Here is a 20,440-nt window from a genome sequence, read left to right as displayed (position 1 = left end):
AAATCACGCATTTTGGGGAGGAAAATTTGGGGATTCTTGGGAATTTCGGAGCGGGGGGAGCTGAGGGCGAGGGGGGATTTCTGAGGGGAAAAACACGGATTTAGGGAAAATAGCGACGAATTCCCGGGGGAGAGAGGGGATTGATGGATTTTAGAGATAAAACCGGGGATTTTGGGGATAAAACCGGGTATTTTGGGGATAAAAACGGGAATTTCGGGCCCAGCATCCCAAATGCCGAATTCGCTCGCGCTTCTCAACGCGGCGTTACGGTAGAACCGCCCGCGCTCTCGCGACATTCCGGTAATCCCGTTAGCGGGCGCGGCCTCGCTCTGATTGGCGGAACCCGCCCACTGCGCGCTATCCGGGTGCTGATTGGCCGAGGCCTTCCCGCGCTGGACGCTGATTGGACGGCGGCCTCGCGAGGGGAGGAGAAGGAGGAGGAAGAAGCAGGAGCGGCCATGGCGGCCGCAGCGGCCACGGCGGCCCTGGAGCGCTGGGTGTCCGGGCAGCTGCAGGAGCTGCTCGGCCTCAGCGCCCGCCATGTCCCCGCCTTCCTGGTGGCGCTGGCGCGGCGCAGCCGGAGCCTGGAGGAGCTGCTGGAGCGGCTGCGCGAGACCGAGGCCCTGCGCGTGGAGGAGCCGCGCGTGCGCGAGTTCGCGCGCCAGTTGTGGGACAAGGTGGGCGGGGCTTGTGTGTGAGAAATGAGTGGGCGGGGTTTGTGTGTGAGGGGAGAGTGGGCGGGGTTTGTGTGTGAGGAATGAGTGGGCGGGGCTTGTGTGTGAGGGGAGAGTGGGCGGGGCTTGCGTGAGGGGAGGTGGCTTTGTATGGCGATGGGGCGTGGCCTGAGGGGGAGTGGGCGTGGTTTGACCGCACCATATTTAGTCCTGAGGGCGTGGTCAATCCACAAGGGGTGGGGCCTGAAAACAAGCTGTGGTCAGGAGTGGGTGTGGTTTAGCCACCTTTAAATATTACATCACCACAAGTGGGCGTGTCTCGCACGCACAGCAGCCAATCAGGCTGAGAGCTGTGGCTTGCAATGGGCGTGACCTTTTTCGGTGTGGCCCAATGGGGGCGTGGCCATATTGAATGTGGTTACATGGGTGTGGCCACCAGGGGTGTGGCTAAGTGGGCGTGGCCAAGTTGGGTGTGCCTAATTAGGTGCGGCCATATTGGATGTGGTTAAGTGGGTGTGGTCACATGGGTGTGGCCATTAGGGGTGTGGCTAAGTGGGCGTGGCCAATCTGGGTGTGCCTAATTAGGGTGGCCATATTTGACGTGATTAAGTAGGCATGGCCATATTTGGTGTGGCTGTTTTGGGTGTGGCCAAGTGGGCGTGGCCATTTAGGGTGTGGTTAAGTGGGTTTGGCCATCTTGGGTGTGGCTAATTAGGTGCGGCTATATTGGATGTGGCTAAGTGGGTGTGGCCATATTGGGTGTGGTCAAGCGGGCGTGGCCAAGCGGGCGTGGCCACCCCGGCCTCGCTCAGGTGCGTCCCGGCCCCGCAGGTGCCCCGGGAAGCCCCCCGGGAGCCCCCCGGGCGCGCGGCCGAGCGGGCGGCGCTGGAGCTGCAGCGCCAGAACCGCGGCTACCGATTGGTGGAGAGCGACGAGGAGGAGGGGCCGGGCCCCGCCCGCGACCACGCCCAGGAGGAGCCACGCCCCCGGCGGCGCCACCTGCGGCGGCGGCAGCGCTCCGAGTCCCCCCCCGAGACCCCCGCGGCCGAGCCGGAGCCCCCGCCGTGAGTGGAGGGGGGGTTTTGGGGGGAAATCCCCAAATCTGGGGGGTCTCGGGGTCACTGATGCCCTTGGGGGGCACCGGAAGTGACCCCTGGGTTTTGGGGTCAGCAGAAGGCACCAGGGACCCCCGGGATGTTGGGGTCACCCCAGTTTTGGGGGGTCTCGAGGGTCCCTCGTTCCCCTTGGGGCTCCCCCTGATCCTTTGGGTGTTGGAATTTTGGGATTTCCCCTCTCAGAACCCCCCAAAACCCCTCAAATCCCACAGATTTCTCCTTTTTTTGTGCTCGTGGGGGGATTTTGGGGGTCCCAGGTGGGATTTGGGGGTCCCAGGTGGGATTTCAGTGCTCCCAGGTGGGATTTTGGGTCTCTCAAGTTGGTTTTTGATGGTCCTGAGTGGGATTTTGTGGTTTTTGATTGGATTTTGTGTCTCTCGAGTTTTTTTTAGGGGGTCCCAAAAGGGATTTTTGGGGTCCCAGGTGGGATTTTGGGTGTCCCGAGTTGGTTTTTGAGATTCCAGGTGGGAATTTGTGTCTCTCAAGTTGGTTTTTGGGGTCCCGGGTGGGATTTTAACCCTTTTTTTTGGTGTCCTGAGTATGTTTTTTGTGCTCCCAGGTGGATTTTGCGTGCCTCATTTTGGTTTTGGGGGTCCCAGGTGGAATTTTGGGGTACCTGAGTGGGATTTTGGGGTTCCCAGGTGGATTTGGGGTGTCTCAAGTTGGTTTTTGAAGTTCCCAGGTGGGGTTTTGGGTGTCCCAAGTTTGTTTTTGGTGTCCCAGGTGGGATTTTGGGGTTCCCAGGTGGATTTGGGGTGTCTCAAGTTGGTTTTTGAAGTTCCCAGGTGGGGTTTTGGGTGTCCCAAGTTTGTTTTTGGTGTCCCAGGTGGGATTTTGGGCTTCCCAGGTGGGATTTGGGGATTCCCAGGCAGATTTTGGGGTTCCCAGGTGGATTTTGGGTGTCCTGAGTTGGTTTTTGGGGTCCCAGGTGGGGTTTTGGGAGTCCCAAGTTGGTTTTTGAGGTTCCCAGGTGGATTTTTGGGGTTCCCGAGTTGTTTTTTGAGGTTCCCAGGTGGGATTTTGGGGTTTCCAGGTGGATTTGGGGTGTCCAGAGTTGTTTTTTTAGCTTTCCATGTGCGATTTTGGTGTCCCAGGTGGGATTTTGGGGTTCCCAGGTGGATTTTGGGTGTCCCGAGTTGGTTTTTGGGGTTCCCAGGCGGATTTTTGGGGTTCCCGAGTTGATTTTTGAGCTTCCCAGCTTGGATTCCCCCCATTTTTTGCACCCCGGCTGTGTTTTCCCCACTCCCCCTCCCCGGGGTGGGTTTTGGGGTCCCCCAATGGGTGTTTCCCCCTCCCCAAGAGCCCCCGAGCCCCCCGAGGAGCCGGAGGAGGAGTGGGAGGCGTCGGAGCGGGAGCGGCTGCGGGACCTGCGCGAGCGCGACGCCTTCGCCGAGCGCCTGCGGCGGCGCGACCGCCAGCGGGACCGGTGGGGGTTTGAGGGGTCCTTGGGGGGATCTGAGGGGGGTTTGGGGAGGTTTGAAGGGGGTTTGAGGGGGTTTTGGGGGCGTTGAGAGGGGTTTGAGGTGTCCTAGGGAGGGATTTGAGGGGTTCTGGGTCTGGTTTGGGGGGTTCTCAGTGGGATTTGGGGGTGCCCCCACTTCCTCACCCCCTTTTCCTCCTCCAGGCCTATGAAGAAGCCCAAAAACGCCTGAAAATGGCTGAGGAGGACCAGAAAGCCATGGTGAGAGAGCTGCAGACTCCAAAAACCTCATTTCCCCTTTTTTTCCCCATTTTCCCCGGATCCCTGAGCTGCACAAACGCTCCCACCGCGAGTACCTGCCCATTTCACCCCATTTTACCCCATTTTGATGCCATTTTTCCCCATTTTCTCCCATTTTAATGCCATTTACTCCCATTTTAATGCCATTTTTTCCCCTTTCCCCCCATTTTCCCAGATCCCTGAGCTGTGCAAGCGCTCCCGCTGCGAGTACCTGCCCATTTCACCCCACTTTAATGCCGTTTTTTCCCATTTTACCCCATTTTAATACCATTTAACCCCATTTTAATACCATTTTCTCCCGTTTTAATGCCATTTTCCACCGTTCCCCCAGATCCCCGCGCTGCGGAAGCGCTCCTGCTGGGAATACCTGCCCATTTCACCCCACTTTAATGCCATTTTCCCCCATTTTATCCCATTTTAATCTCAATTTACCCCATTTTAATGCCGTTTTTTGCCATTTTTTCCCATTTTCCCCCTTTTCCCAGATCCCCGCGCTGCAGAAGCGCTCCCGCCGCGAGTACCTGCCCATTTCACCCCATTTTAATGCCATTTTACCTCACTTTACCCCATTTTAACACCGTTTTTTCCCATTTTAATGCCATTTTCTCCCATTTTAATGCCATTTTTTCCCTTTCTACCCCATTTTAATGCCATTTTTTCTCATTTTTCCCCCATTTCCCCAGATCCCCGAGCTGCGGAAGCGCTTCTGCTGGGAATACCTGCCCATTTCACACCATTTTGATCTCATTTTCTCCCATTTTAATGCCATTTTTTCCCTTTTTCTTCCATTTTAATGCCATTTAACCCCATTTTAATGCCATTTTCTTCCATTTTAATGCCATTTCCCCCCATTTTAATACCATTTTTCCCATTTTAATACCATTTTCTCCCATTTTAATGCCGTTTTACCCCATTTTAATACCATTTAACCCCATTTTAACGCCATTTTCTCCCATTTTAATGCCGTTTTACCCCATTTTAATACCATTTTCTCCCATTTTAATACCGCCATTTTAATGCCATTTTACCTCACTTTACCCCATTTTAACACCGTTTTTTCCCATTTTAATGCCATTTTCTCCCATTTTAATGCCATTTTTTCCCTTTCTACCCCATTTTAATGCCATTTTTTCTCATTTTTCCCCCATTTCCCCAGATCCCCGAGCTGCGGAAGCGCTTCTGCTGGGAATACCTGCCCATTTCACACCATTTTGATCTCATTTTCTCCCATTTTAATGCCATTTTTTCCCTTTTTCTTCCATTTTAATGCCATTTAACCCCATTTTAATGCCATTTTCTTCCATTTTAATGCCATTTCCCCCCATTTTAATACCATTTTTCCCATTTTAATACCATTTTCTCCCATTTTAATGCCGTTTTACCCCATTTTAATACCATTTAACCCCATTTTAACGCCATTTTCTCCCATTTTAATGCCGTTTTTTCCCACTTTACCCCACTTTGATGCCATTTTCCCCGTTCCCCCAGATCCCCGAGCTGCGGAAGCGCTCCCGCCGCGAGTACCTGGCCAAGCGGGAGCGGGAGAAGCTGGAGGAGCTGGAGCAGGAGATCCAGGACGAGGAGCTGCTCTTCGGGGAGGAGGCGCTGACGCTGCCCGAGCGGCGCGAGCTGCGCTACAAGCGGCGCCTGCGCGACCTGGCCCGCGACTACAAACGCGCCGGGGCCCGCGAGGAGCTGGAGAGGAGCAGCCGCTACCACATCCCCGAGGAGAGCCGGGACAAGGTGAGGGGAGTGGGGAAGAATCCCAAAATTCACACCTGGGGAGGAGCAGCCGCTGCCACATCCCCGAGGAGAGCCGGGACAAGGTGAGGGGAGTGGGGAAAAATCCCAAAATTCACACCTGGGGAGGAGCAGCCGCTGCCACATCCCCGAGGAGACCCGGGACAAGGTGAGGGAACAGGGAAAATCCCAAAATTCATACCTGAGAAACCCAAAATTCACACCTGAGAAACCCCTGAAATCGGCACCTGGGAAATCCTGAAATTGGTACCTAAAAAACCCAAAATTCACACCTGAGAAACCCAAAATTCACACCTGGGGAGGAGCAGCCGCTGCCACATCCCCGAGGAGACCCGGGACAAGGTGAGGGGAGTGGGGAAAGATCCAGAATGGGGGACTGGAAGGAGCTCCTGTGGGAGGAATCGGGGTTGGTGCTGTGGAAATGTGGTTTTGGAGCTCCAGGTGCCCCAAAAATCCCTCCCCATGAGCTCCAAACCACCCCAAATCTTCCCCAAACCCTTTCCCTGACCCCCCAAATCCCCCCAAACCACCCCAGCGCAGGAGGAGGCGCTGGCGCCGCGGGACGAGCAGCGGCGCTGGGAGGAGCAGCTGCTGGGGGCGGCGGCGCTGCGCTTCGGGGCCCGCGACGCCGCGCAGAGCCAGCGGCACCGGCAGCCCGGCCACGGCTACGAGCTGCTGCTGGAGGAGGACGAGATGGTGCAGTTCGTCAGTGCCGCCCAGCTGGAGGGCACCGACCCCCAGAAGGTGGGGTCTGGGGGGGTTTGGGGTGGTTTAGGGGGGATTCGGGGTGGTTTAGGGGGGATCTGGGGTGGTTTGGGGGGGATCTGGAGTGCTGGAGGAGGATGAGATGGTGCAGTTCGTCAGTGCCACTCAGAGCGGACCGACCCCCAGAAGGTGGGGTCTGGGGTCTGCCAGGGGGTCCTGGACTGACCCACAGAAGGTGGGGTCTGGGGGGGTTTGGGGGGATTTGGGGTCATGGGAAGGGGTTTGGGGTGGTTTAGGGGGGGATTTGGGGGGGATCTGGGGTGCTGGAGGAGGACGAGATGGTGCAGTTCGTCAGTGCCACTCAGAGCGGACCGACCCCCAGAAGGTGGGGTCTGGGGTCTGCCAGGGGGTCCTGGGGGATTTGGGGGGGATTTGGTGGCACTGAGGGTGACACCAATGACCCCAAGGTGTCCTCAGGACATCCCTGAGGCCGAGTGCCGCCGGCAGTGGGCGGTTACTGGTGGCACTGGGGTGAATTTGGTGACACTGTGGGTGACACTTGAGGTGACACCGATGGCACTGACGTGTCTCAGGACGTCCCCGAGCCCGTCCCCGAGGCCGAGCGCCGGCGGCAGTGGGGACAGTGTGTGGTTACTGATGGCACTGGGGTGAATTGGGTGACACTGAGGTGACACTGAGGTGACAGAGGGGACACTGAGGTGACACCGATGGCACTGACGTGTCTCAGGACGTCCCCGAGCCCGTCCCCGAGGCCGAGCGCCGGCGGCAGTGGGTGGTTACTGGTGGGGTTGGGGTGTATTTGGTGTGAGTTTGGTGACACTGAGGGTGACACCAATGACCCCGAGGTGTCCCCGGTGTCCCCAGGACGTCCCCGAGCCCGTCCCCGAGGCCGAGCGCCGGCGGCAGTCGCTGCAGGACGCGCGCCGGGCCCTGCCCATCTTCCCCTTCCGCGACGAGCTGGTGGCGGCCGTGGCCCAGCACCAGGTGCTGGTGATCGAGGGCGAGACCGGCTCGGGGAAAACCACCCAGATCCCCCAGTACCTGCACGAGGAGGTGCGCTGGGAGCACTGGGGGGCACGGGGAGGGACTGGGAGGGGATTGGGGGGACTGGGGGGCACTGGGAGGAACTGGGGGGGACTGGGAGGGGATTGGGGGACACTGGGAGGGACTGGGAGGGGACTGGAGGGCACTGGGAGGGACTGGCAGCAGGTTGGGAGGGGATTGAGATGAACTGGGAGGGGATTGGGGGGACTGGGATGAACTGGGAGGGACTGGGATTGAACTGGGAGGTGTTCAGGGACACTGGGATGAACTGGGAGGGACTGGGATTGAACTGGGTGGGACTGGGGAGGATTTGAGGTGTTCGGGGTCCGGGGGGGTTTGGGCTGCTCAGGTCTCGTTTTTGGGGTCCGTTCAGGTCCGGGGGGGTCACCCGGGGCTCAGGGGTCTCTGTCCCCCCCCGTGACCCCCCGTGACCCCGCGTGACCCCGCTGTCCCCAGGGCTACACGCGGGGGGGGCTGAAGATCGGCGTGACGCAGCCGCGGCGCGTGGCCGCCATGAGCGTGGCCGCCAGGGTGGCCGTGGAGATGGGGACAAAGCTGGGCAACGAGGTGACACCGGGGACACTGGGGACACTGGGGACATGGGGGGACACTGGGGGGACAATGGCTCCCATTTTAATGCCGTTTTACCCCCCGGGGACACTGGGGACACTGGGGACATGGAGGGACAATGGGGACACTGGGGGGGACACCGGGGACAAAGCTGGGCAACGAGGTGACACTGGGAACACGGGGGACACTGGGGACACGGGGGACACTGGGGACACTGGGGACATGGAGGGACAATGGGGACACTGGGGGGGACACCGGGGACAAAGCTGGGCAACGAGGTGACACCGGGGACACTGGGGACATGGGGGACACTGGGTACATTGGGGATATTGGGGATACTGGGGACACCAGGGACATTGGGGACACGGAGGGGACACCAGGGACACTGGGGACAAAGTTGGGCAACGAGGTGACAGTGGGGACACCACAGGGGTGGCCAGAGTGGCCCTGGGGAGGTGACAGTGGTCCCGGGGAGGTGCCAGCAGCCCCAGGGGGTGACAGGGCCGTGTCCTTGTCCCCAAGGTCGGGTACAGCATCCGCTTCGAGGACTGCACGTCGGAGCGCACGGTGCTCAAGTACATGACGGACGGGATGCTGCTGAGGGAGTTCCTGACAGAGCCCGACCTGGCCTCCTACAGGTGACACGGGACACCGGGGACATTGGGGACATTGGGGACACCGGGGACACCTGGGGACACTGGGGACACAGGGGGCATTGGGGACATGGGGGGCACTGGGGACACAGAGAACAGGGACAGCCAGGGGACAGTGGGTACATGTCCTTCTCCCTGTCCCTGTCCCCATGTCCCTGTCCTCCTGTCCCCATCCCCGTGTCCCTGTCCCCATCCATGTCCCCATGTCCCCATCCCCACATCCCTGCCCCCATGTCCACGTCCCCATGTCCTTATCCCCATCCCCATGTCCCCACGTCCCTGTCCCCATGTCCATGTCCCCATGTCCCCATCCCCACATCCCTGCCCCCATGTCCACGTCCCCATGTCCTTATCCCCATCCCCATGTCCCCACGTCCCTGTCCCCATGTCCATGTCCCGATGTCCCCATCCCCGTGTCCATGTCCCTGTCCCCATCCCCGTGTCCGTCTCCCTGTCCCCATCCCGGTGTCGGTGTCCCCGTGTCCCTGTCTCCGTGTCCCCGTGTCCCTGTCCCCATGTCCTTATCCCCCTGTCCCCATCCCGGTGTCGGTGTCCCCGTGTCGATGTCCCCGTGTCCCTGTCCCTGTCCCCACCCCGGTGTCGGTGTCCCCGTGTCGATGTCCCCGTGTCCCCGCGGCAGCGTGATCATGGTGGACGAGGCGCACGAGCGCACGCTGCACACGGACGTGCTCTTCGGCCTCATCAAGGACATCGCGCGCTTCCGGCCGCAGCTCAAGGTGCTGGTGGCCTCGGCCACGCTGGACACCGAGCGCTTCTCGGCCTTCTTCGACCACGCGCCCGTCTTCCGCATCCCGGGGCGCCGCTTCCCCGTGGACATCTACTACACCAAGGTGACACGGGGACATGGGGACACTGGGGGCATTGGGGGCACGGGGGCCCTGGGGACACTGGGGACATCGGGACATCGGGGGCATCGGGGGCATTGGGGACACTGGGGATATCAGGGACATGGGGACAGCTGCTCATCCCGGGGCGCCGCTTCCCCGTGGACATCTACTACACCAAGGTGGCACGGGGACATGGGGACACTGGGGGCATTGGGGGCACGGGAACGCTGGGGACACTGGGGACATCGGGGACATCGAGGGCATTGGGGACACTGGGGCATTGGGGACACTGGGGGCATTGGGGACATCGGGGACACTGGGGACATCGGGGACATCGAGGGCACTGGGGACACGGGTATTGGGGACACTGGGGCATTGGGGACATCAGGGGTGTTCAGGGCACTGGGGACAGCTGGTCATCCCGGGGCAGCGCTTCCCGGTGGACATCTACTACACCAAGGTGGCACGGGGACATGGGGACACTGGGGACACTGGGGGTACTGGGGGCATTGGGGACATCAGGGACACTGGGGACATCGGGGACACTGGGGACACTGGGGACATCGGGGGTGTTCAGGGCACTGGGGACATGGGGACAGCTGCTCATCCCGGGGCGGCGCTTCCCGGTGGACATCTACTACACCAAGGTGACACGGGGACATCAGGGGTACTGGGGACACGGGGGATATCAGGGACATTGGGGACACTGGGGACATTGGGGCTGTTCAGGGCATTGAGGACTTGGGGACATTGGGGACCCTGGGGGTGCTCAGGGGCACCTGGGGCTGTGGGTGTTGGGAGTGTTTGGGGACACGAGGAGAAGGGGGGATGGCTGGGGACCTCTGGGGACAGCAGGTGCTGCTGTCCCTGTGTCCCCTGCTGTCCCTGTGTCCCCTGCTGTCCCTGTGTCCCCTGCTGTCCCCGTGTCCCCCGCTGTCCCCGTGTCCCCTGCTGTCCCTGTGTCCCCTGCTGTCCCTGCTGTCCCCTGCTGTCCCTGTGTCCCCTGCTGTCCCTGTGTCCCCCGCTGTCCCTGTGTCCCCTGCTGTCTCTGCTGTCCCCTGATGTCCCCATGTCCCCGCAGGCGCCCGAGGCCGATTACCTGGAGGCCTGCGTGGTGTCGGTGCTGCAGATCCACGTCACCCAACCCCCCGGGGACATCCTGGTCTTCCTCACGGGGCAGGTCAGTGTCACCTGGTGTCACCTCAGTGTCACCGTGTCCCCCTGCTGTCCCCATCCCTGCAGGTGCCCCCGTTCCCCTGAGAGCTCCCCTGTCCCCAACCCCAACTTCCTACCACTGGTCTGTGTCCCTTGATGTCCCCAGTGTCCCCCATCCCCTGGGTGTCCCCAATCCCCTGGGTGTTCCCAGTGTCCCCAATGTCCCCAACGATGTCCCCAATGTCCCCGGGTGTCAGGAGGAGATCGAGGCCTGCGTGGAGCTGCTGCAGGAGCGCTGTCGCCGCCTGGGCTCGCGCCTGCCCGAGCTGCTGGTGCTGCCCATCTACGCCAACCTGCCCTCGGAGCTGCAGGCCCGCATCTTCCAGCCCACGCCCCCCGGCGCCAGGAAGGTGCGCTGGCCCTTTAAGAGGGGGCGGGGCCTCGGGAGGGGGCGTGGCTCAGTGGAAATGGGGTGTGGTTTAAGGGAAATGGGGTAGGTTTCATTTATGGGGCCAGGAAGGTGCACTGGCCCTTTAAGAGAGAGGGTGGAGCCTGAGAGGGGGTGTGGCTTCATGAAAGTGGGTGGGACTTAATTTAGTGTGGGCAGAATGGGTGGAGCCTAAAGAGGTGTGGTTTTATTGGGTGTGGTCAGTGGGTGGGGCTTAACTGGGTGTGGTCAGAATGGGTGGAGTCTAAAGGGGTGTGGCTTTATTTGGTGTGGTCTGAATGGGTGGAGCCTAGACTGATGTGGTCAGAATGGGTGGAGCCTAAAGGGGTGTGGCTCAGTTGGGTGTGGTCAGAATGGGTGGAGCCTAAGGGGGTGGTTTTGTTGGGTGTGGTCAGAGTGGGTGGAGCCTAAAGGGTGTGGCCCAATTGGGTGTGGTCAGACTGGGTGGAGCCTAAATGGGTGTGGCTTTATTGGGCGTGGCCCACAGTGTAGACCGTGATTGGGCAGAGCTCCAAGTGGGCAGGGCTTAACACCACGTGCTTTAAATGGGGCGTGGCTTATCTGGGTGTGGCCGGGGGGGGCGTGGCCTGTGAGGGCGTGTCCCATCGTGTCCCCGCCCCCGGCGCAGGTGGTGGTGGCCACCAACATCGCCGAGACGTCGGTGACGATCGACGGCATCGTCTACGTGCTGGACCCGGGCTTCTGCAAGCAGAAGAGCTACAGCGCCCGCACGGGCATGGAGTCCCTGGTGGTGACGCCCTGCTCCAAGGTGAGACACCTGGGTCACCTGTGTCACTTATTGTCACCTTACTGTCACCTGTGCCACCGTACTGTCATGTGTTACACCTCCATATTTTTACATGTCCCTGCTGTGTCCCCAGTGTGTCTTGGGCAGGTGACAGTGCCATGTCTCCAGTCAGGTGACAGGTCACAGGTGTCCCAGGTGACAGGTGTCTCCCAGGTGTCACTCTGCTGTCCCCAGACCTCAGCCAACCAGCGGGCGGGCCGCGCGGGCCGCGTGTCACTGGTGTCACAGGTCACAGGTGTCACAGGTGTCACAGGTGTCACAGGTGACAGGTAGGTCACAGGTGTCACATCCCCAGGCCTCGGCCAACCAGCGTGCGGGCCGCGCGGGCCGCGTGTCACTGGTGTCACAGGTCACAGGTGTCACAGGTGTCACAGGTGTCATAGGTGTCACAGGTGTCCCAGGTGTCACAGGTGTCCCAGGTGACAGGTCACAGGTGTCCCAGGTGTCACTCTGCTGTCCCCATTGTCCCCAGGCCTCGGCCAACCAGCGTGCGGGCCGCGTGGGCCGCGTGTCACTGGTGTCACAGGTGTCACAGGTGTCACAGGTGTCCCAGGTGTCACAGGTGTCAGGTCCCAGGTGTCACAGGTGTCCCCATTGTCCCCAGGCCTCGGCCAACCAGCGTGCGGGCCGCGCGGGCCGCGTGGCGCCCGGGAAGTGCTTCCGGCTCTACACGGCCTGGGCGTTCCAGCACGAGCTGGAGGAGACGGCGGTGCCCGAGATCCAGAGAGCCGACCTGGGCTCGCTGGTGCTGCTGCTCAAGAGCCTCGGTGGGCACTGGGAGGGACTGGGCGGCACTGGGAGGGACTGGGAGTGGAGTTACGGGCACTGGGAGTGGAGTGATGGGCACTGGGGGGCACTGGGAGGGACTGGGAATGGAGTTACGGGCACTGGGAATGGAGTTATGGGCACTGGGAGGGACTGGGGGGCACTGGGAGAGGATTGGGGGGTACTGGTGCTGCTGCTGAAGAGCCTGGGTGGGCACTGGGGCAACTGGGGGGCACTGGGAATGGAGTTCCAGGCACTGGGAGGGGACTGGGGGGCACTGGGAAGGACTGGGGGGCACCGGTGCTGCTGCTCAACAGCATCAGTGGGCACTGGGGCAACTGGGCGGGACTGGGGGGCACTGGGAGGGGATTGGGGGCACCAGGGTGGCACAGAGGGCTTGGGGACAGCCAGGTGACATCAGGTGACCCCGAGGTGACCCCAAGGTGACCCCGACGTGTCCCCAGGCATCAACGACCTGATCCACTTTGACTTCCTGGACCCCCCTCCCCACGAGACGCTGGTGCTGGCGCTGGAGCAGCTCTACGCCCTGGGGGCCCTGAACCACCTGGGGGAGCTGACCACGGTACTGGGAGCACTGGGAGCACTGGGAATGGGGGCCCTGAACCCCCTGGGGGAGCTGACCATGGGATGGACTGGGAGCACTGGGAATGGGGGCCCTGAACCACCTGGGGGAGCTGACCACGGTACTGGGAGCACTGGGATGGACTGGGAGCACTGGGAATGGGGGCCCTGAACCACCTGGGGGAGCTGACCACGGGACTGGGATGGACTGGGATGGACTGGGAGCACTGGGAGTGGGGACTGGGGGTGTCCCTGGTGGTCACCACTGACCCTGCTGTCCCTGTCCCCCTGTCCCTGTCCCCCTGTCCCTCTGTCCTGTCCCAGCTGGGCCGGCGCATGGCGGAGCTGCCGGTGGAGCCGATGTTGGCCAAGATGATCCTGGCGAGCGAGCAGTGAGTGACACACGTGTCCCCAAGTGTCCCCAGGCGTCCCCAAAGTGTCCCCTGGGTGTCCCCAATGTCCCTGCTGTCCCCTCAGTGTCCCCGCTGTCCCCAATCAGGTACGGCTGCACGGAGGAGGTGCTGCCGCTGTCCCCAGTGTCCCCTCAGTGTCCCCGCTGTCCCCTGTCCCAGGTACGGCTGCACCGAGGAGGTGCTGACGGTGGCCGCCATGCTCTCGGTGAACAACGCCGTGTTCTACCGGCCCAAGGACAAGGTGCTGCACGCCGACAGCGCCCGCGTGGCCTTCAGCGTGCCCGGGGGCGACCACCTGGTGCTGCTCAACGTCTACAACCAGGCACGGCCACACCGGGGACATGGGGACACCGGGGACACCAGGGGGAGATGGGGGACATGACGGGGTGTGGGGACAGCGGGGACACGGGGGACATTGGGGACACCGGGGACATTGGGGACACTGGGGATATCAGGGGGTGTGGGGACACCGGGGACACCAGGGGATAACAGGGACATTTGGGACACCGGGGACACTGGGGACACCAGGGACACTGGGGACAACAGGGACACTGGGGACAGCAGGGACATGGGGGACATTAGGGACAGTGGAGACAGTAGGGACACGGGGGACATGGGGGGCATTAGGGACATCAGGGACACGGGGACATTGGGGGGTGTGAGGACACCAGGGGATCGGGGACACCAGGGGGAGTGGGGACCTTGGGGACAAGGGGGACACCAGGGACAGCAGGGACACTGGTGGGTGTGGGGACACTGAGGGCGCCAGGGACACTGGGGACAGCAGGGACACTGGGGACAGCAGGGGTATCGGGGGGTTGGGCACATGGAGGACCTTGGGGACATCGAGGGCTTGGGGACACTGGGGACTTGGGGTGTGGGGACATGACAGCGTCCAGCAGCAGCACTGACCGTGTCCCTCTCTGTGTCCTTGTCCTTCCCTGTGGCAATGTCACCGTGTGCCTCTGTGTGTCCCCAACACTGTCCCCCTTGTCCCGCTGTGTTCGCCTATATCCCCTGCTGTCACCCCATGTCCCCTGCTGTCCCCCCGTGTCCCTGCTGTCCCCATGTCCCTGCTGTCCCATGTCCCTGCTGTCCCATGTCCCTGTGTCCCCATGTCCCCCACTGATCCCTGTGTCCCTGCTGTCCCCCCATGTCCCTTGTGTCCCTGCTGCCCCCTGCTATCCCCCACTATCCCTGCTGTCCCCCCATCCCCGTGTCCCCCGCTGTCCCCATGTCCCCCTGTGTCCCCATGTCCCCGTTGTCCCCTGCTGTCGCCGTGTCCCCCGCTGATCCCTGTGTCCCCACTGTCCCCCCGTGTCCCTGCTGTCCCTGCTCTGTTGCCATGTCCCCTGCTATCCTCGCTGTCCCCCGTGTCCCCGCTCTCCCCATGTCCCCCTGCTGTCCCCAATGTCCCCCTGTGTCCCCTGCTGTCCCCGTGGTGGCAGTGGGTGGCCAGCGGGCACTCCCTGCAGTGGTGCTACGAGCACTTTGTGCAGGCGCGCTCGCTGCGCCGCGCCCGCGACGTGCGGGAGCAGCTGCAGGGGCTGATGGAGCGCGTGGAGATCGCGCCCTCCTCCTGCGCGGGCAACCTGGACCTGGTCCGCAAGGTGAGCCCCAAAACTGCCCAGAACCACCCCAAAACAGCCCCCAAAATATCCCCCAAAATATCCCCCAAAATATCCCCCCAATGACACCTCAGCGCCCTCCTCCTGCGCGGGCAACCTCGACCTCGTCAGGAAGGTGAGCCCCGAAACACCCCCGAAACTGCCCCAAAATATCCCACAAAATATCCCACAAAGAGCCCCAAAATATCCCCCAAAATATCCCCCAAAATATCCCCCCAATGACACCTCAGCGCCCTCCTCCTGCACGGGCAACCTCGACCTCGTCAGGAAGGTGAGCCCCGAAACACCCCCGAAACTGCCCCAAAATATCCCACAAAATATCCCACAAAGAGCCCCAAAATATCCCCCAAAATATCCCCCCAATGACACCTCAGCGCCCTCCTCCTGCGCGGGCAACCTGGACCTCGTCAGGAAGGTGAGCCCCAAAACTGCCCAAAATATTCCCCAAAACACTTCCCAAAATGTCCACTGATCCCAATGCCATCCCAGTGTATCCCAGTGCCCTCCCAGTATATCCCAGTAACGCTGTCCCCCTTTGTGTCCCCCAGGCCATCACAGCCGGGTTCTTCTACCACACGGCGCGGCTGGCGCGGGGCGGGCACTGATCCCAGTGTATCCCAGTATATCCCAGTGCATCCCAGTGTATCCCAGTGCCCTCCCAGTAACGCTGTCCCCGTTTCTGTCCCCCAGGCCATCACGGCCGGGTTCTTCTACCACACGGCGCGGCTGGCGCGGGGCGGGTACCGCACGGTGAAGCACCAGCAGCCCGTGTTCATCCACCCCAACAGCGCCCTGTTCGCGCTGCAGCCGCCACGAGCTGGTGTGCACCTCCAAGGAGTTCATGAGACAGGTGGGGACACCCTGGGGACATGGGGACACCTTGGGGACACCCTGGGGACATGGCAGGGACAGGGGGACACAGGGCAGTGTGGGTACAGGGACACAAGGGACACGCTGGGCACTGCACCTCAGTGACAAAGCAGGGACCCCAAACCATCGTCCCTGTCTCCACGTGTCCCCAGATGTCCTTAGGGGTGTCCCCAGCTGTCCCTAGGGGTGTGACAGGGGTGTCCCAGGTGTCCCCAGGTGTGTGACAGGCGTGTCCTTGTCCCCAGGTGATCGAGATCGACAGCTCCTGGCTGCTGGAGGTGGCCCGGGCTGTCCCTAGGGGTGTCCCAGCTGTCCCTAGGGGTGTCCCCAGGTGTGACAGGTGTGTCCCAGGTGTCCCAAGGTGTGTGACAGGCGTTTCCTTGTCCCCAGGTGATCGTGATCGACAGCTCCTGGCTGCTGGAGGTGGCCCCTCACTATTACCAGGCCAAGGAGCTCGAGGACGGCAGCGGCCGCAAAATGCCCAAAAAAGCCGGAAAATCGCGGGAGGAGCTGGGCTGAGCCCGGGGACACCCGGGGGGACACTTTGGGGACACTTTGGGGACACCCGAGGACACTTTGGGGACACTTTGGACCCCCCAATAGAGCCCCGGGCTCGCTGTCCCCGTGTCACCGCTGGCTCTTTATTCTGTACATTAATTTAAGGGGAGGGGACGGGGGGGAGGGGACAGGTGACAGAGGGGACACCCGAGGGGGGAGGGGCGCCCGGGTGTCCCCTCCCCGGTGGCTTCAGGGCCGGGCCAGCGCCACCGCCAGCGCCGCGGCCACCAGCAGCTTCTTGGGCTCGGGGACGGCCGTGGGGGCTGGCATCAGCTGGGGGGGACACGGGGTCAGGGGACACCGGGGACGTCCCCGGGGTGTCCCCAGGGTCCCCAGACTCACCTTGTCCACGCGGTGGCAGCGGATGAGCCCCTGCGAGTTGAGGAAGAAGGTGGACAAGGCGTCGTAGGACCTGGGGGGACACGGGGGGGCTTGGGGACATCGGGGTGGCACGGGGGTGACATGGGTGGGTCAGGGGTGGCACAGGGGTGACACAGGTGGGTCTGGGGGTGGCACAGTGGCGGCACGGGTGGCGCAGGGGTAGCACAGGGGTGTCACTGAGCACAGCAGGTGCCACTTGTTCTGGTGGTGGAAAGAGGTGACACAGGGATGGCAGGGGGTGGCACAGGGGTGGCACAGGTGTGTCACTGAGTGCAGCAGGTGCCACTTGTTCTGGTGGTGGAAAGGGGTGACACAGGGATGGCAGGGGGTGGCACAGGGGTGTCCCTCACCTGAGCAGGGTCCATTTGTCCCTCCTGTACCAGCGCAGCAGCAGCAGGGGCAGGGGCAGTGACACGGGGGTGGCACAGGGACAATGCAGGGTGGCACAGGGGTGGCACAGGGTGTCCCTCACCTGAGCAGGGTCCATTTGTCCCGCCGGTACCAGCGCAGCAGCAGCAGGTGCAGGGGCAGCCCCGTCAGGCGCCACCGCGCCCGCACGCTCCAGTCCTCGGGGTGCCGCGTCAGCGCCAGCACCTCCAGCCTCAGGCTGGCAAAGTAACCCCAGGCCAGGGCCCGGCACAGCGCCACGGCCACGGCGTACATGGCGCGGCCCCTGGGGACACGGGGACATCACTGTCACTGCCAGTGTCACCTCCCTGTGCCACCCCATCACTGCCACTGTCACCCACTGTCACCCACTGTCACTGCCCGGCACAGCGCCACGGCCACGGCGTACATGGCGCGGCCCCTGGGGACACGGGGACATCACTGTCAGTGTCACTGTCACCTCCCTGTGCCACCCCGACACTGCCCCATCACTGCCCAGCACAGCGCCACGGCCACGGCGTACGTGGCACAGCCCCTGGGGACACGGGACAGTGTCATTGTCACCCATTGTCACCTGCCTGTGACACCCTGACATGCCCCAGCACTGTCACCTCCCCAGGGCCACACTGCAGTGACAGGGCTGTCCCAATGTCCTCAGGGCTGTCCCCATGTCCCCAGTGTCACCCACCGCGTGTGCAGGTGCAGCAGGTGGTTCTGACCCCCCCAGAGCCGTCCCGGTGTCCCCAGGGCTGTCCCCAGGGCTGTCCCAGTGTCACCCACCGCGTGTGCAGGTGCAGGTGCTGGCACTGGAACTCCACGTCGGGGGCGTACAGGGCGTAGTCCGGGATCTTCAGGAAGAAATTGGGGAGCTGGGGGGGACAGGGGGCTGCTGTCACCTCCCCCTGCTGCTGTCACCTCCCCCTGCTGCTGTCACCTCCCCTGCTGCTGTCACCTCCCCAGCTCTGTCCCACCCCCTTTTCCCATCAATCCCCCACAATTTTGTCACCTCCCTGGGCCATTTTGTCATCCCCTCCACATTTGTCACCCCCTCTCCATTTGTCGTCCCCCTCCCCATTTTGTCACCTCCTTGGGCCATATCATCCCCCCCTCCCCATTCTTTCCCCCCTCCCCATTTCATCCCCCTGTCAATTTGGGATTTTTGGGGCAGAAAAATGGGGATTTTAAGGGAAAAAAAGGGGATTTTGGGGTGTGAAAATGGGGATTTTGGGGGGGGGAAAAGGGGATTTTGGGGGGGAAAATGGGAATTTGGGGGGGAAAAACGGGAATTTGGGGAGGAAAAACGGGGATTTGGGGGGGAAAAACGGGGATTTGGGAAGGGGAAAAGGGGATTTGGGAAGGGGAAAAGGGGATTTGGGGGGGGAAATGGGAGAATTTGGGGGGAAATGGGGAAATTTGAGGGGGAAATTGGGAATTTGGGGGAATTTAGGGGGGAAAAGGGGGATTTAGGGCAAATAAGGGGGAATTTTGGGGGGAAATGGAGGAATTGGGGGGTAAAGGGGGAATTTAGGGGGGAAAAAGGGGATTTAGGGGAAATAAGGGGGAATTTGGGGGGAAAAAAGGAGAATTGAGGAGGTAAAAAGGGGGAATTTGGGGATAAAAAGGAGAATTTGGGGCTGAGGGAGTGAGGGAGCACTCAGGGATGGAATTGAGTCATTTGTGGGGAGTTTGCCCCGTGGAAAAGGCAATTTCTATCGATTTTGGGAGGATTTGCCCCATTTTTGGGCAGACTTGCCCCATTTTAGGAAGATTAGCCCCACAGAAAGGAGGATTTTCCCGATTTTGGGAGGATTTACCCCATTTTTGGGCAGACTTGCCCCATTTTAGGAAGATTAGCCCCACAGAAAGGAGGATTTTCCCGATTTTGGGAGGATTTACCCCATTTTTGGGCAGACTTGCCCCATTTTTGGGATATTTGCCCCATTTTTGGAGGATTTGCCCAATTTGGTTCCCACCAGGGACTCCCGGCTCCGCCCCCATGCGGAAGCCCCGCCCCCGCGTGAACCCGCCCTCTATTTGCATAACCACGCCCCCTAGCGGCAAAAGCGAAACTATGTAAGGTGGATAATTTGCATAACCACGCCCTGTTAGCGGCAAAGCGAAACTATTTATCTGTTGATTTGCATGACCACGCCCTACCTTAACACTCCACGCAGAACTCAATTTGCATGTCCCCGCCCCGCCCACATCTTTCTATTTGCATAACCCCTTCCCAAAACATTCAATTTGCATAACCCCGCCCCTCAATTTGCATAGCCCCGCCCCGTCCCTCTGCCCCCTCAGCGCTCTCCCCTCACCTGCGGCCGCGCTCGGTAGCGGCGGCGCGGCGGGGCCGGCCCGGGCGGCGCCGCGGCGGCTGCCGCGGAGGCGGCCGGCGGCGGTGACGGCGGCGGTGACGTGCCGGTACATGGCGGCCGCGCTGTCCGCTCGCTGCTCGCTGTCCGCGCTCGGCGCTGCCGCCGCCGCCTCGCCTTCTCCCCTCACGCCGGCCGCTCGTTCTGCGCCTGCGCGCCCCGCGCGCGCGCTTCTCTCCCCCCCCCACTCAGCGCAGCGCGCCTGCGCCCAGCGCGGGGAAGGTGACCCGGAGTCGGCTGCGCATGCGCGGTGGCGCGGCAGCGATCCCGCCCACCCGCCGTTCATTCATGAGGGGGAAGGGGGGCGGAGCCAAGAGGTGGGAGCCAATGGGAAGCGCCGCTCAACGCTACGAGGCGGGGCTAGGACCATATATGGGCAAAGTTGCACACAAACCACGCCCACACCCGGAAGAGACGCCAGGAAGGAGCCAAAGTCGCCGATTTTATTGAAATGTCCCCAAAAAACGAGCGGGGGAGAGGAGGGGAAGGCACCCCCCGGGGCCGGGCGGGGGGAGGGGCACGGAGGAGGCTCCGGTGGGGCGGGAACCGGTCCCAGTGGGGTGGGAACTGGTCCCAGTAGGGCAGGAACTGGTTCCCAGTGAGGTTATGGGGTGGGAACTGGTTCCAGTTGGGTTGTGGGGAAGGAAGTGGCTCCCAGTAGGGCAGGAATCCATTCCCAGTTGGGGTTATGGGGTGGGAACTGGTTCCAGTAGGGCAGGAATTGGTTCCCAGTTGGGTTATGGGGTAGGCACTGGTTCCCAGTAGGGTGGAAACTGGTTCCCAGTTGGGTTATAGGGCAGGAACTGGCTCCCAGTAAGGAAAGAATCCATTCCCAGTTGGGTTATGGGGTGTGAACTGGTCCCAGTTGAGGTTTCCAGTGGGGCAGGCACTGGTCCCAGTTGGGTTAAGGGGCAGGAACTGGTTCCCAGTAGATCACTGGCCATGGGGGGGGGGGGGCCGGG

At 61.8% G+C, this 20,440-nt stretch overlaps 3 protein-coding genes across 3 annotated transcripts in view; 1 reads left to right on the top strand and 2 right to left on the bottom strand.

The window, feature by feature from the left end:
- The first annotated feature begins 128 nt into the window (after nucleotides 1-128).
- DHX16 (DEAH-box helicase 16) lies at nucleotides 129-16,410 on the top strand. Its single transcript, XM_039713062.1, is given in 22 exon segments — nucleotides 129-677; nucleotides 1,506-1,738; nucleotides 3,090-3,235; nucleotides 3,406-3,470; nucleotides 4,998-5,252; nucleotides 5,326-5,335; nucleotides 5,806-6,014; nucleotides 6,861-7,049; nucleotides 7,497-7,607; nucleotides 8,133-8,248; nucleotides 8,904-9,114; nucleotides 10,193-10,291; nucleotides 10,524-10,676; nucleotides 11,343-11,483; nucleotides 12,127-12,289; nucleotides 12,752-12,870; nucleotides 13,194-13,261; nucleotides 13,442-13,604; nucleotides 14,731-14,892; nucleotides 15,601-15,719; nucleotides 15,721-15,760; nucleotides 16,171-16,410. Coding segments are annotated over 22 exon segments (3,435 nt in total). The 5' UTR covers nucleotides 129-143; the 3' UTR covers nucleotides 16,300-16,410.
- CUNH6orf136 (chromosome unknown C6orf136 homolog) lies at nucleotides 16,400-19,764 on the bottom strand. Its single transcript, XM_039713066.1, has 6 exons — nucleotides 19,422-19,764; nucleotides 19,080-19,157; nucleotides 17,887-17,989; nucleotides 17,192-17,392; nucleotides 16,681-16,750; nucleotides 16,400-16,611 (listed from the first exon to the last, which is right to left on the bottom strand). Exons 1-6 carry the CDS (start codon nucleotides 19,762-19,764, stop codon nucleotides 16,528-16,530), a joined length of 879 nt encoding a protein of 292 aa, XP_039569000.1. The 3' UTR covers nucleotides 16,400-16,527.
- Nucleotides 19,765-19,907: 143 nt separating this feature from the next.
- Nucleotides 19,908-20,440, bottom strand: part of LOC120503966 — an 8,789-nt gene continuing 8,256 nt past the window's right edge. The window contains exon 14 of the mRNA XM_039713065.1: nucleotides 19,908-20,414. Coding sequence (XP_039568999.1) covers nucleotides 20,216-20,414 — 199 coding nt within the window. The 3' untranslated portion in view covers nucleotides 19,908-20,215. The remainder of the gene's footprint in view (nucleotides 20,415-20,440) is intronic.

The sequence above is a fragment of the Passer montanus genome, unplaced genomic scaffold (assembly GCF_014805655.1).
Source record: "Passer montanus isolate IOZ18808 unplaced genomic scaffold, ASM1480565v1 scaffold275, whole genome shotgun sequence".
Classification (NCBI taxonomy): Eukaryota; Metazoa; Chordata; class Aves; order Passeriformes; family Passeridae; genus Passer; species Passer montanus.
Note: the sequence above shows the minus strand (reverse complement) of the source record. Positions and strands in the feature narration are given on the sequence as shown.